Source organism: Schistocerca serialis, chromosome 9 (assembly GCF_023864345.2).
Source record: "Schistocerca serialis cubense isolate TAMUIC-IGC-003099 chromosome 9, iqSchSeri2.2, whole genome shotgun sequence".
In the NCBI taxonomy this organism is placed as follows: Eukaryota; Metazoa; Arthropoda; class Insecta; order Orthoptera; family Acrididae; genus Schistocerca; species Schistocerca serialis.
This window is the reverse complement of record NC_064646.1, coordinates 258663828-258680919: the sequence shown is the minus strand read 5'-3', so window position 1 is coordinate 258680919 and position 17092 is coordinate 258663828. Positions and strand designations below refer to the sequence as shown.

Sequence of the window (17092 nt, the reverse complement as noted above, 5' to 3'; positions counted from 1 at the left end):
CAACACACATTGAACCTGATAGCTATGTCTGACAAATAACCTTTCACTCCGGACTACCTGTGTCTTCCTGTTGTAAGTCTCCTTAGTAAGTTTTGAAAACCCCCACACTTAAGTTGAAAAATCTTATTACTGGCTTTAAAAATCAACTGAAACAACTAAACACACAGTTTCAGTTGTCATCAAAGTGACAATTTGTCATTAAGTAAGACTTCACTCCCAGTTCCCATTTCTGTTCACTAGGGAATTTACTGTTTATTAAAATTTTATGTATCTAACAAATTAATGTAACCGTATGAATATAATAGAGGGAAACATTCCACATGGGAAAAATATATCTAAAAACAAAGATGATGTGACTTACCAAAAGAAAGTGCTGGCAGATTGATAGACACACAAACATACACACAAAATTCAAGCTTTCGCAACCAACGGTTGCTTCATCAGGAAAGAGGGAAGGAGAGGGAAAGACAAAAGGATGTGGGTTTAAAGGGAGAGGGTAAGGAGTCATTCCAATCCGGGGAGCGGAAAGACTTACCTTGGGCAGAGATCTCTGCCCAAACTCTTTGCCTTTACAAATGTCTGCTTGTGTCTGTGTATGTGCGTATATATATATATATATATATATATATATATATATATATATGTGTGTGTGTGTGTGTGTGTGTGTGTACCTGTCCTTTTTCCCCCTAAGGTAAGTCTTTCCACTCCCGGGATTGGAACGACTCCTTACCCTCTCCCTTAAAACCCACATCCTTTCGTCTTTCCCTCTCCTTCCCTCTTTCCTGATGAAGCAACCATTGGTTGCGAAAGATTGAATTTTGCGTGTATGTTTGTGTGTCTATCAACCTGCCAGTGCTTTCTTTTGGTAAGTCACATCATCTTTGTTTTTAGATAAATTAATGTAACCTTTACATATATTGGGAATCCAATCAGATTTCATCATTCACCTGACAAGCTAAAGCTATGGTGGAGGCACACAAAGAGCTGCTAAAAACAGAATGAACTTTACCACTTTGCAATTGTTGTACAGACGTTTCTGTAAGGGCAACAGTACTGACCAGTAACAGAGCACCAAGTAATCACTCTTTCAGTGTCCATATGAAAATAAAGTAAGAACACTATTCAATACAAATGAGCTACAGGAGATACACAATAACCTGTCTTAAATAAAAATTAACAAATATATCCTATTTACAAAATTTAGTGCTATATAATCACACCTTACATCATTTTACCTACAAGAGAGAAAGATAGATGTTTATATTTAAGAGAAGAATTACATGAGACATATTGCATAGTTTTATATAATGTGCTATATGCAAATCTCAAACACTATTTCTCAGTCAGGTAACCTGATTTATTTTTCAATGACTTAACCTGTTATTTAACTGATACACTGCTTTTGCCAAATGCATTGAATGCAAATGCAATAATGCTTTCCAAGAAAGTTTGGCCAAGAAAATGTTCTCTCAAAAATTTGTATCATGTGAGAGATAGAAACTGAGAGTTACACAACTTGCATTTATTTACTTTTACTTCACAATGAAGAACAAAGGTATTGCTAAAATTGCTCCATTCAGTAGAAACCACAGAAGATATAAAACGAATAACTGCAACCTTAAAACAACTGCAGTTGATGAAACAACATTAACACTTTATTCAAAAGGTCTGCTTAGTTTCTAGTTCCTCAAGGATCATTTAAAGGCTAATGACATATGTAACACAAGAGTAAAAGTACAAAATGTGTAGATATTAAGTGTGCAAACACAGTATTGTACATCCCACAGAGTTACAATTCTTAATCTTGCTATGACTGTATCCAAAATATATTTAATCAGAGAAGCTTCTAAAGCAGTTGTACTTCAAAAATTGCCTTCAAGTGAGACAAATGGAATGAAAATAAGTATTATAATCCTAACATACTGTGGTAATATATACTACTATGTTTTTCAAAAATGTCATGGAAAATAAGGTTCAGCTGCTTGAAATGGAGGGAGGAATGCATTTTCAAATAGTTGCTAGCACACAGCATATGTTATTCTACAGAACAGAAGTTCTGAAACTAGATTCACCGCACCCTCCATAGGTTCAGCAGGGTAGACGTGGCAGTGGATGGACACCATGGACGGGGTGTAGCATATGCTATGCTCAGTCAAAATTCACATTTCTGTGAGTTGTGTCAGACTGGAGTACCAAAATCAGGGTCACCAAAGCTGTCAGTACCCACAGAGCGAGAAGATCCACTAACTGAAGGAGGAGAGATGTTTTGTGCAAGGCGTTGGGCCCTCCCACTTCTGTGACCAGTATCTGCAAACTTTGTCACCCCTGTACTACTCCTACCAGTTCTTTGTCCATGGGTTTCCACAACAGAAGTCCCCGCTGAACGCTTTTTGTGCCCTCGAGTCTTTTGACTTTCCCTAGATTTGCTTCGGCACTTTTCAGATATCAAACTTGATGTTTCACCTGGAGATTGATCACTTGTTGAATCTATACTAGAGGTCTTCTTAATTTTTGCAGAATGTCTCTGGACATCATCATGTTTGGCACCAGTGGTAGCAGTATTCTCTAAACTGTTCTTATTTGAATCAAGAATAACACTTCCTAGTGAAACACTGTCTACTGCATCAGATGAAATGTGGTTTTTTGTGTCTGGTGATGCAGAGGGATTAGGGAATGTGTTTCCAAATATATGTTGTAATGTGGTGACACCAATGTTCATCAAATTGTACTTGTCATCTTCATTAGTGACAGACTGTCTGTTATTATTGTTGTTCGGAGTTGATGGAACAGAGATGCTTGTGTCACTATCTTTGTAGTAATTCTGGCCCGTGTGGTCTTTAATAGGACTCCTGACCAATGAATCTTCACTCACAGACGACCTGCCATCTGTTGAAACTTGCATTGGTGAATATGGAGAAGGATCCATGTTCACAGCAGAGAAATTTGTATCTGAGTGGCTAGGAGAATTTGTGGAACAGCTAACAGCAAAAGAAGAAGAAAGCTGTTCTGCAAAGCCAGCTTCATGGTCTCCAGCAGAATGTGGCTCAAGCTGTTCCTTTTCATTCATCAATGGACTTCCCGGGATGCTGCAGTCTGAGTAATTCCTGGAAACATAATTAATTCCCCTTATCAAGCTGGCACAACTGAAGTTTCAGTTATTTAAGTAAAAATGATACATAAACTGTTTATTATCACAAAAGCTGCTTCTGCAGCTACAATGAATGACAGCACTTTTAACAAATTTTGTTCGTAGTTCACTGTTGACAGGTTTTTTAGGTTTATTCATTGTGTTCCAAAGGAATCATCACGAGGTGAAACATTTAAGGATGTGACATAAGTGAAGCTATATATTAGACAGGGAGAAGTAGCTGTCAAACTACTCATGGAAGCTATATTAATTATTCACCAATAAGGGAATGGTCCAATCTGACATTTTGAAACCTACACTGAAATTTTTCACATGGGAAAAATACACTGAAAGGAATGCACTGTCAAAATTCTCACTGCTAAGGCATACTAAGTTTTTGTTCTTTTTTATTTTATTTGCTTTTTATGTTGAATATTGTCAAATTCACACCTCACCTGGTGGCTGGAGAAGTATACACCTGCTGTAGCTATAGCCAATAGTGCACATCCACTAGACCGCGGGCACATACATTTGATCGACAGCACAATGTGATCGTAATTTGTAAAGTGAGTTTCAATTTCCACTGATATTTTTACTGACACAGTCATTCACAGTTACTATTCACTCAAATTTGCAACTCATTTAATATTCATAATAATTATCAGTTGTAACAATGGATGTGAAACTGAATTAATTCTTTTTGTTTTCTTCATATATGGTTGCTAATAGCATCTGTTGTTATGCAGGTTCCAGAGTTTTACAGTAATGTGGTATCCAATTAATGTTTCCAACATTACAAAGATAAAATAAGAATTTCTTGGATAGTCATTAAAATGAAGTAGACGTTTCTTTAGAAATTGTGAAAACATTAGGAGACAGAAGAAATAACTCTGACAGTTCCATGAATCATGGTTCGAACAGTGATTGTGTTCTAATAAAAGTCCAGAGCAACAATACAGTAGCTTCCTAACACAAAGAAAACATGGACAGCAATAGCTTTTGGTGACCAAGAAATGGCTGTAAATTTTTCCATTAAACAAAGGAGGGAGAAAATGCTTAAAGTTAAGCTGTTTGAAAAGTTGGTTCCATTTCATAAAATCTGAATGTAAATTGTATAAACAGAAGAAAGATGTACAGACAGTATGATAGATGTGACAAAATGAAACTTTCTAAAGTGTGGAAGTTTTAGAACTGATTATGAGAGTCAATGCACCATTCCTAAAACAATTCTATAAGACCAGGCACTCTAACCTGCAAGTGAGATGGAAATTACTGATATCCAGGCTTCTTTGACATGGTTAAGCAGATTCAGAAAATTAAACAGAAAAGGAAGTTGCAAAATTATGAACTGCAAAGATGTACAGGGGATGTCATTAATAGGCAATACTACAGACAAATTCATAGCTTTTTGTTATTCCTTAATATGCTGTGTATAAAGCCAGCCAGTCATTTTTTTCCTCCAATTTGCACGCAGTTCTTGCACAAAAAAAGACAGTATCACTTGGGCAGTCAATGTATGTATCAGAAGATTACTGTCTCTGCAGGTTTATATCTGTCTTCAAGAACCTCAAGGCTTCTTAGGGCCAACAATTCAAAAAAAAAGACTGCTTAGTTGCAAAAATCTTGTAATCTACTTAGCAAACTTTGAAAAAATTAGAGGAATAATTTTCCATTTTACATCTAAAGCATCTACTTACCAGTTGCAGAAAATAGTCATTGCTTTTGTTGGATTCTTTATGACGATAAAGACAAAACTGTTAATGTAATTATTCAGATTCAGCCCTCCATAATGAAATTTTTTGGCAGCGTTAACCATTCTTCAGAAAATTTTTGGACAACATAATTTCCAAAAGGTCTTTGTCATTTCAGATTATAAACAGAACAGTGCTGTTAAACTTCCAACATTTCTGCACTGTTAGCCTGTATCATCAATCTAAAACTAAATTCCATTCAAACTGGCCTTGGAGGCCCAACGAACGGTACCGACTCGATGACATTTTATGAATTTTACCAAATATACCTGGTACACAGCACAATATGCATAAGAACAGCCAAAACTGTTTCTTTCTCCATCCCAATTCTGTCTAAATAAAACTTGTAATTACTTTGAAGTGCCTGAATGCATTAATTTTTCTTTTATCAAGTGTGCTTTGCGTAGAGAAAATGTCTGGTTTAGTCATCCAATAGATGCTTTGTATTTTTGAGACTATCTCAGGGAATAAATAAGGAACTGTTTCATATTCAGTAAAATATACATTATTCGAAGATCACTATAAGAATTGTACTACAGGAATTGTTATAAATTTTTCATGTCAACAAATTAAAGTCTAAGTAACACAGTGCGTCAGTTTTGTCTCTTCTGCTGATCACTTGTGTAATAATCATATCTGCAGCAGTTTAGCTGGCAAAATGAACTGCAACTAATTACAAAAAGTTAACAATGTGAGACATTTTAGGTATGTTTTAAGTGCTTAATATTCCCATATGTACATTTTTGACTTAGGCAACAGGGCATGTTGTCTAGTCATGGCTGTGTCTGCTTATTCACTGACCCATGCACTAGGCAGCAAGGGCGGCACAAAATTCTGTTATAAGCAGTTCTTTGTGTGGCAAAACTGGGCAACATTAATTTTTTTTTTTAAAATGCTTGCCAAGTCTTAGAAACTAAAATTTTGCCAGTGCATTTCTTTCAGTGAAAAATTTCATGTTAGGTTGCACCATTTCCTTGCAAGTTTAATGGTAACATACTATGTTGGACTCCCGCTTGAAAAGACCCTACAAATGGACATTTATACAATTACCCACAAAGATGCATTTTTAACAGGCTACTGTTTCTTAAGTATTTCCATAGCTGCTGTTAATTCACTATTGCTTCCTTAACAATCATATAACTGCACAATCATCAACGAATAACAGCAAACTTGCACACTGAAAATCTGGTGGTATTACTACTACCTGGGAATCCCAGAGTGTTAAGAATTTGTGGGACATTTGACTGATGTGACACTTATTGAAGTGTTACAGTTATCAAAATGCTGTAAAAAGTGGGGCCTATTTACTACAGAATCTTTTAAACATGGATGTTTAATCCTCAAATAAAAATACTCAGATGGCTAGTATGAGATGTTTTTAACTTACTTTTACATGTATATAGGTTCCTAATTTACTGCATTAAGTCTATAGCCAACTGTCAGAGTCGTTTGCACCTAATAAAATTAATCCCCCATTCTGAATCCTAGACAGGGAAAAAACAGCTTACAAGGTAATTACTTTTGTTTTCTATTATAAAACATTACAGTTTTTTGGCATTATTAAAGAGCTATCTATACGATTTTCCTGTAGCGTTGCATAACTCTAGAGGATAATTCGTGCAAACAGCAAAGAGAGAAAGCGTACACAGTGAGCTATTAATTTTGTCTTGAGATCAATATTGTGAGTAATGGTTTTAAGCATGATGACATGAATTTTTTGATTAAATTGTTAAAATACTGCTTCAGTTTAAGCTTTTGTCTACCTGAATAACAAGAAATCCTTCCAAGTTGCGTTTCATTTGGTGTTTGTCAATAACTCGTACTGAAGTACCTGCACTTAAGGTTCATTAACCATAAAAAGTATATTACATGTAATTTTTAAATAAGTTTTAGACATGTTATGCAATCATCTTGTAGGTTGCTGTTTTTTATTTTCACATCAAGTTCCATAGGACCAAGTCATGGAACGTCTCAGTATATGAAATTACAACATAAAAGTAATAACAACTAAAAATAAAAGGTTTATAAACCCAAAAAAAGTCTGACCTATGTTTAAGTAAACGCAATCGACGATATAACATAAGAATAAGATTTAATTTTCAAGGAACTCCTCAACAGAATAGAACGAGTGACCCATGAGGAAACTCTTCAGTTTCGATTCGAAAGCACGTGGATTACTGCTAAAATTTTTGAATTCTTGTGGTAGTTCATTGAAAATGGATGCAGCAGTATACTGCACACCTTTCCGCACAAGAGTTAAGGAAGTCCGATCCAATGCAGGTTGGATTTCTGCCAAGTATTAACTGAGTGAAAGCTACTTATTTTTGAGAATGAGCTGATAATGTTAACAAGAAACAACAGTAAGGAAAATATATATATATATATATATATATATATATATATATATATATATATATATATATATATATATATATATATATATATATATATATATATATATATAAAAACAAAGATGAGGTGACTTACTGAACGAAAGCGCTGGCAGGTCGACAGACACACAAACATACACACAAAATTCAAGCTTTCGCAACAAACTGTTGCCTCATCAGGAAAGAGGGAAGGAGAGGGGAAAAACAAAAGGAAGTGGGTTTTAAGGGAGAGGGTAAGGAGTCATTCCAATCCCGGGAGCGGAAAGACTTACCTTAGGGGGGAAAAAAGGATGGGTATACACTTGCACACACACATATCCATCCACACATATACAGACACAATACCCAGATTAGTGAACAGGGGTTGACAAGAGGTCCCAAACTTACACCACTTATTGCCCGAACCACCCGTTTCTGAGCCAAAAATATCCTTTTAGAATGGGAAGAGTTACCCCAAAATATAATACCATACAACATAAGCAAATGAAAAAAAGCAAAACAGACTAATTTTCATGTCGAACGATCATTCACTTCAGATACCGTTCGAATAGTAAAAATGACAGTATTAAGTGTTTGAACAAGATCCTGAATGTGGACTCTCCATGACAGTTTACTATCCATCTGAACACCTAGAAATTTGAACTGTTCAGTTTCACTCATCATATGCCCATTCTGTGAAATTAAAATGTTGGTTTTATTGAATTGTGTGTTAGTAAAACTGAGTCTTACTGTGATTTAACGTCAGTTTATTTTCTACAAGCGATGAACTTATGTCATGAACTGCATTATTTGAAACTAAGCCAATGTTGCACACAACTTCCTTTACCACCTAGCTTAGTGTCATCAGCAAATAGAAACATTTTAGAGTCACCCGTAACACCGGACAGCAAATCATTTATATAAATAAGTAACGGGAGTGGCCCCAACACTGATCCCTGGGGCACTCTCCATTTGACCATACCCCACTCAGACCCCACATCACAGGCCATTCTCAACACTGTGAATAATGACCTTTTGCTGTCTGCTGTTAAAGTAAGAGGTGAACCAATTGTGAGCTCCTCCCCGTATTCCGTAATGGACCAACTTCTGGAGAAATATTTTGTGATCAACACTATCAAATGCCTTAGTTAAATCAAAAAATATGCCTAGCATTCAAACTTTTTGTTTAACCAATCTAGTACCCCATAGAGAAGAGACAATATAGCATTTTCAGTTGTTAAATGACTTCTAAGGCCGATTAACTTTCCTACATAGTAATTATATGTGACATTTGGTTGAGTGCAAAAGCCTTTTAGTGTTAAAATTTGTGCATCATGGTCTGAAAGGCCATTCAGCCTTTTACTAACAGAATGCCCATCTAGTAATGAAGAATGAATAAAAATATTGTCTATGGCTGTGCTACTGTTCCTTTGCACTGTAGTTGGAAAAAACACAATCTGCATCAGATCATATTAATTTAGATCTACCAACATACTTTTTTTTGCGCAATCATATACAAAATTAATATTGAAGCCACCATATATTACTAATTTCTGGTACTTCCTATAAACTGAATCAAGAACCCTCTTTAGCTTGAGCAGAAATGCTCTGAAGTCAGAGTTAGGAGACTTATAAACAACAAAAATCAGAAGTTTAGTTTCACTAAATTTAACTACCCCTGCACAACATTCAAATATCTGTTAAACATAGTGCCATGATTTGCCTATGGGCTCATATGGAATACCATTTTTTACATACATGGCCACTCCCCCTCTCTGTAATTAACTCTTTGAAAAACAGCAAGCTAATCTTTATCCTGGTAAAAGAAGCCTCTGAATTGTCAAATTATTTAAGTGGTGCTCCAATATACCAATAATTTCAGAGTCAACATCTATAAGCAGTTCACTAACTTTATCTCTAATATGCTAATTCCTTCTCTACTTGGAAACATGACGTCCTCTGAAGGTGATTCCTTAGATCATGTTTGAAAAGGAAGGAACTGGTTTTTAAAATCACATTGATAATGAGACCTTTAGAGACAGAGCACAAGCTTAAGTCAGGGAAGGCAATTGGCTGTGTCCTTTCAAAGGAGTAATCTTGGCATCTGCTTTAAGCAATTTAGAAAAAACCTAAATAGGGATGGCCAGACTAGGATCTGAAGCACAATCCTCCTCAATGTGAGTCTAATGTCTTACTACTGCTTGGTGTCATGTTTGAACTCCTCATTAATATGCTGATGGCCTCCACCAATATTGCTGTGAACAGCAGTTTTATGCGTTTGATACATTAAGTATGAAGATAAATAAACTAATAAGTGAGTAGTATATTTTTTGTTTTTCCATTGTTGGCAGTAATTCACTTATAACTCATGGTTTTCTGTTTTTCTTCTAGAAGTCAAACCAAAAATCTCTTAGCAATTTCTCAGAAATACAAACCAGGCTGTTATTGACTTAAAAAGAAGACTATATATTCAATTTAGACATCGTGAAATAAAAAATGTATTCTCCTTCATTCACTCTGTGCAGCTGAATTGCTTCTTTCCCACCCACCCTGGTATCTGAAACACACCCAATGTCTATGACCTTCCTGCATTTCCATAGTACCATACTTTTGTACCCTTCCAGAAATTCCTCATCTCCAACCTTTTGTTGTCTTCATTCCCTATGCAACATCAGATGGCAACAATTTGTAGACAGTGAAAGTGCAGCCATTCAAAGGCCCAAAACTGTTTCCAACCTGATTGTCTTTAAGTCATCTGTCTACTGACTGCTTTGAGTAGTCTACCATGAATTCCTCTCATGCGGCAACTTTTTAATCTCAGAGTATCACTTTTAGTCTACATCCTCAATTATTTACTGGATATATTCCATTATCTGTTTCCTCTACAGTTTTTACCCTCTACAGGCTCCCTTGTATCACACAAGTTATGCCACGATGTTTTAACACATGCCCTATCATCCTGTCCCTCTTTGTCACTGTTATCCTTCGGTTGAGTTCCTCACCGATTCTGTGGAGAACCCCCTCATTCCTTACATCCTTAGGCCACCTAAGTTTCAACATTCTTCTGTAGCACCACATCTCAAATGCTTCTATTCTGTTCTGCTCTGGTTTTCCACAGTCCGTGTTTCACATTGTAATGATACATCCTCCTCTAACATTACCTTTGTAGCCACTACGTAGCTCCATTCTATTAATGATAGACTAGTTCGTATTCTTAATGTTAAACTTTATTGTGAAGCATTGAGCCAGACATTAACATAGAACATCTAAGACAAAAACAAACACAAAGCAAAGAGTAAATGATTATGTGCACACTAGAGTCTTTGCCACTGCCCCTGTACTGTGCACACGCCAACTATTCATCTGCGTGCTCCCACACAGCCCCCGCCCTGAAGAGCGGAGCTCCAGGAATGTGCGGGAACTTCTACCGGACCCTTCGCCCAGCTCTTGTGCGAATTTCTGGCTGTACTTCCTCCATCGTCGTATCCTCTCGCGGCTTCATCCGGCTCGCTGTCCTACCATCCGCTGCACTCTGTAGGGACCCCTCGTCTTGCTGCAGGCCCGCCTTTTCTTCTTGTCTTACATCTTCTAGCAGTAAGTGAGCCGGCTTCACCCGGTCTATTGACACAATAACACTCTTATCGTGAACTAGGATAGTCACGGCCTGGTCCGTACAGTGTAGTACTTTATATGGTGGCTGCAATGGAGTTCTGACTGTGTCGGTTTGCAATATTACATGCGAGCATTTGCTCAATTCTCGATGTACGAACGACAGCCTAACACCATGCCGTGTCCCTGGTTGTAGCCTAAGCTCAGCCAGTTGAGCCCTTACTCTCATTAACAAGTCCATCTCACCTGTACTCTTCTGAAAAAACTCTCCAGGTAGGCGCAAGGTTTCCCCGTATACTAATTCCGCTGTAGGTTTGAAAACATAATCCTAGTAACACTAGTGGCAATGCTGCTGACCAATTCTCACCATGGCACATTAACGCGGCCTTAAGTGGTCGGTGCCACCGCTCTACCATGCCATTGCTTTATAGATGATAACTTGTGGTACAGTGACAGCGGAACCCACTCATGTTTGCCAGCTCCAGGAACAAGGAGGATTCGAACTGATGTCCTTGATCCATCGTGACATGTACCGGACATCTGAACAGTGCTATCCATGTCGTCAAGAACGCCTGACTGACTGTCTCTGCTGATATGTCTGAAGTGGGGATTGCTTCTGGCCATCTCGTAAATCTGTCAATTGCCGTCAATAGGTACCGATAGCCTTCAGACATTGGCAACGTTCCAACAATATCCAGATGCACACGTTCGAAACTAGCAGTTGGCCCATCAACTTTACCCACTGGCTTCTTCACATGGCGTCCCACTTCACATCGCTGACAATCCAGGCACATCTGCACCCACTTCCGACAGTCTCTCTTAATTCCTGGCCACAAGAAATGCTCCGTCATTAAATTTACACTTGCTCGAGGTCCCGGATGAGCCAAACCATGTAACCCTCCGAATACTTTCTGGTGCAAACTCTCCAGCACAGAAGGTCTAGGCCGTCCCTGTGAGGTATCGCACCATAACTGTATTGTCTCACCTTCCAGATGCAGTTTTCTTAACTTCAACCCAGTGGGAATGCTCTGCCGAAAAACTTGCAGTTGTGCATTATCTTTCTGCTCTCTCACCACTGTAGCATAGTTCACTGAATACTTTATTGCCGCAACTCGTAAGAAGTAACCTGCCACCATATTCTCTGCCACGTTAATATGTCGTAAATCAGTAGTGAACAGGCTTATATATTCCAGTTGCCCTAATTGTTTAGGTGACAAAGTCTCTGTATGCTTGCAGAATGTGAAAGTGAGCGGTTTGTGACCTGTAAACAATGTAAATGGTCTGGCTTCCACGTAAGGCTGGAAATACCTTATGGCTTCGTAAGCAGCCAGCAGCTCTCTATCATACGCACGCCAATTCTGCTGTGAGTTTCTTGGAGAAGACTAGCTAGCTTCGCATCTTTCTCTGGGTGAGCTAGTAAAACTGCTTGCTTTAGACTTTCCTTGATCCGCTCGAACGCCCGCTGCATGCTTGATGTCCGCTGTAGCTTCTGATTTTTCCCAGTGTTCATGCCCGCCAAAGCCTCTGTGAGTGGCGCTTGAAAAGCCGCAGCTCCTGGCAGATCTGCAGTAAAAATTTAAAACACCTAGGAACCTCCACAACTGTTGCAAATCTAACGGGCGAGGCATCTGCTGGATAAACTCGACCTTATCCTCCAAAGGACGGATGCCAGCTGCTGAGACTGTGAGACCCAGGTAAGTCGCCTGATCTTTATGCAAACTGCATTTGGTGTCATTCACCACTACACCATAAGTACGTAGCCTCTCGAAAACTGTCCACAGGTGCTCTTCGCGGAGGGCTGCTGTCGCTGAGAACACCAGTATATAGTCTAAATAGGCGAAAGTGAAATCTAGCTGTCGCAGCACCTCATGCTGCCATATCTGTGAAGTGTTTTTTAAACCAAATGGCATGTGTAAAAACTCGAGAAGACCGAAAGGGGGTAGTAATTGCTGTCTTCGGTATGTCACTGTCAGCCACCAGTATTTGGTCGTATTCTTTTTTACAGTTGACTACACTGAAACATTCAGCTCCGGCCAATTTATTTGTAAAGTCGCGAATGTTGGGAACCAGATACCGATCAGGTATCGTACGGGCATTCAACAACCTATAATCACCACAAGGTCTCCAACTTCCATCTTTCTTCCACACTAAATGTGAAAGCGAGGCCCATGCACTATCAGATCTTCGTATGACTCCCATTTCCAACATCTCTTCGAACTCAGCTTTTGTGTCTGCAAATCTGTCTGGGGCCAACCTTCTTGGTCTGAGGGAGACCAGAGGCCCAGGCACGCTGTTTATGTGGTGAACTGTATGATGGGCCACCATGGCTATCGGCTGCGCTGACGGTTCTCTAAGTCGGCATACTTCTCACTCCAACCAAACTGTGCACCTTCTCTGTGATTATTCCTTCATGAACATGCACCACCTCTTTGCCCCTTCTAAGCTGCGATAACCGAATATCCACCACAATACCGAATGCATATAGAAAATCTGCTCCTAATATGCACTCTGCCACATCTGCAATGACGAAAGTCCAATGACAAATAATACTAGGTCCTCAATTCACTTCCTTGACACAACTGCCATATGTCATTATGGGCTGTTTATTTGCAGCCTTGAGGCAAAATGATGTGCTGTCACTGAGGGAAGTACATTTCCCCTTTGGCCACATGCTGACAATATCAAATAATAACACAAAGCCGTCACATCCCGAACATAAAGTCGCCAAGATACCGTTAATAAACAAACATCTGTACTTACAGTCTCCATGTTATTTACGTGGTGAGAGTGACTGCACGGTAGAATGCACTTTGAGGCTCGCTCCCTGAATCGTTGATGATACCAACACAACTGCTCCTTCCCAGCAGTCCTTATGTGTCGGCAGGACCTCCGAACCGGTAGCTCTCAACGCCTCCATCTGCTTCTGCAGCCTGTCTAGCTGTTCCTTGAGTTTTTGAAGTTGTGTACCAGTAACAGTGCACCGCTGCTTATTAATCGCCACCACTTCGTATTCTTCTGTCGTCGCCTCCACCTTTGCTATACTGAGAGAATTTGTTGGTTCAACCGTCGCATGAACCCTGTTGGAGTAGTGCTTGTATATTGTATCCGTCATTCACTGCCACAGCTGCTCTTACTGCAGGTGGAAGCTGTGCTGCCCAAACGGAATGAAGTGTGATGTTTGAAAATTCATTTTCTGTCACGATTCCACGCAAATGCCTCCAATATTCGGAGGGAACTCTGTCACCTCTACATTCACCTCGCAACACCTGGCAGATTCTTTGATCTAGCGGTTTAGTAAGCCGGCTTATTAAAACGCTCTTCAATGCTGTATATTGTTGCATTTCTGGCAGCCATCTAATTATCTCTTCAACCAATACCGCTGCCCTGGCATCCAGACTGTTTGCCGCTATCATGAACTTTTCCCGGTCATCAGTTACCCGATTATGCACGAATGCCAGTTCTAACATGGAGAACCAAAGTTCTGGTTTATCAGCCAGGAACGGCGGCGGGCGTACTTTCATGCATTGTCCCAGCAAATCTTCCTCTTGTATATGTGTTCCGGCTGTGGATTTTGTCCTGGTAATATCACTGTCCCATTCCGCTGAATCCATTCCATGGTGTTGAATGTCGTTCCATAATTCCCAAACCTGACCATGCAGCATACCTTGCTGGTGTACTGATCGTGCTGTAGAGCTTCTGCTATTTGGCGTATGTTGCAGTGTACCTTCATTGTCCTCCTCCTCTGCCTCTTGCTGTACGTGTTCTTTTGATTTTGGGGTCACCACTTTGTAGCTCCTTTCTATTAATCATAGACTCGTTCGTATTCTTAATGTTCAACTTTATTGTGAAGCAATGAGCCAGACATTAACACAGAACATCTAAGACAAAAACAAACAAAAAGCAAAGAGTCTTTGCTGCTGCCCCTGTACTGTGCACATGCAACTATTCGTCTGTGTGCTCCCACACTTTTTTTTTTGAGGGAAACAACCGATACCATGTATACTCTAGAAGCTTGTATAGGTTAAAATTATCTCAGCTGTTTCATTAAAAGAATTCATATGATTTTGTATACAATGTATTATATTTCAGGCTAAAAGGTATAAAAAGAAATTAATGTATAACATTGATAAGTACTAACAGTTAAAATTACCTCTCTTTTAAAAATATTTGAAATTACAAAATTTGTTGCATATTTAAAATTCATATTATTAATTGCACAAACAAACACTAATTATTAAATTTGTTTCTGGATTAATTTATGAAATAATGACATAATTTTGGAGAAAGTTTGTAAAATCATTTGCTTTGTAAACTCTTTGGAAAGTGTGAGTACTGCAAAATGTAAGTGGTGGTGGCAACAGGCAACTCTTCAATAGTTATTACGTCATCACAAACGTAAGGAATCGAAATTTTCAGATAATCAAGATAAGTAAAAAGTTCTTCTTTTGTAATCTTACTCCTCTCATAGTTTTCAAAAATTTACGCAAAAAATGAGAACTTTAATGGTGATGTGTGGGAGGGTAAGATTACAACATACATACAAAGCTGTGCTCCAAACACACATTCTGAAAAATGTCTTCCTAAATTAAGGCCTATGTTTGATACACGTACATTTCTCTTGGCCAGGAATGCCCTTTTTGGCAGTGCTAGTCTGTTTTTATGTCTATCTTGCTCTGACCATCATGGGCTAATCTTCTGCTTAGGTAGCATTCCTTAACTTCATCTACTTCGTGATCACGAACACTGGTAAGTTTCTCACTCTTCTCATTTCTGCTACTTCTAATTACTTTTGTCTTTCTTCAATTTATTCTCAGTCCATATTCGGCACTCATTAGATTCTTCATTTCATTCAACAGCTCCTGTAATTCTTCTTCACATTCACCGAGGTTAACCGTGTCATCAGCAGATCTTATTATTGATATCCTTTCACCTTGAATATTAATGCCACTCTTGAACTTTTCTTTTATTTCCATCCTCACTTCTTTGATGTACAGATTGAACAGATTGTTAACTAAAGCATTTCATTCTTGGTCTTCCAGTCTTGTTGTTCACTCCTGGTTCCTGCACATATTGTATACTGGCGAACCTCGCATTGCTTCACAACTGCTCAGTAAGTACTGGAATTGGACACATGTTCTAATCTCCGCCTCTACCCTCCCTCTATCTGCCTCCTCCTGCACAGCTCTCACCATCCCCCCTTTCCCTTGTTTCTTTATCCATATCCCCCTTCTCCCTTTCTATGTCCTTTTCCTCCCTCCTCTTCTCTGTTCATCTCCTCTTCAACCCTCTCTCTAACTTTCAGCCTTGAGTATTGTTATTAAAACCAAACAATACTTTGATTGGGAATTTTAGTTACTTAAAATGAGTGGGTAAATCAGCTGGGATCATTGATATACAGCTTACGAGAGAGACCTCTCCAGCAGCTGGATCTATGAGGATAGTAGCTTCTATGACGGTATTTTGCACAGTTTTAATCTGTGAACAGCTAAGATTACAAAGTTTCAGACGATTCGGATTCTGTAGTAGTATTCTAAACATAAGGCATAAATGCAATTTTCTTGTTTTCTTTTAAAACCAATTGTGAGGAAGAAAACAAACCATATATTGTTGTATATACAATTTTTGTTTAAAATTTTACACACACACACACACACACACACACACACACACACACACACACACACACAAAGAATATTTACAGAAAAAAATGATTTGTCTAATGCCCTGATAACACAGTTACTTTTTCGGTTCACAGCACAGCTTTTTCTTTCTCACAGCCAGTTTTAACATAAAACCTGTATATTTTTTATTAAAAAGATATGCAGTCTATGTTCATATGAATATTTATAGAGTATCATGTAAAAATTTGAAGTGAAGTGATCAAGGACTTTCTGAGATTTTTGTTAACAATTTTCCCCTTTTCGTATAATACATATGTTTGTATACTACATGTATTTTAAAATATGAAGCTTATGTCTGTCTGAACGTTTATCAGAGCATCACGTAAATATTCAGAGTTAATCACTCAAGAACTTTTCAAGATTTTTGCTAACAACATTTCCCTGCTATATGACATACATGTATTACATATATTTGAAAAATCTGTAGCTTATGTCCATTCAATTGTTTATTACAGGGAAGCTAGAAAATTTGGAAAGGGAAATGCTATGGTTTAGTCTAGATATAGTGGGGGTCACTGAAATGAAAGGGAAAAAAAGACAAGGCTGAAGTAAATC

The 17092-nt window shown here is 38.4% G+C and overlaps 1 protein-coding gene across 1 annotated transcript in view; it reads right to left on the bottom strand.

The window, feature by feature from the left end:
• Positions 1-830: 830 nt before the first annotated feature.
• Positions 831-17092, bottom strand: part of LOC126419529 (uncharacterized) — a 102644-nt gene continuing 86382 nt past the window's right edge. The window contains exon 9 of the mRNA XM_050086718.1: positions 831-3104. Coding sequence (XP_049942675.1) covers positions 2180-3104 — 925 coding nt within the window. The 3' untranslated portion in view covers positions 831-2179. The remainder of the gene's footprint in view (positions 3105-17092) is intronic.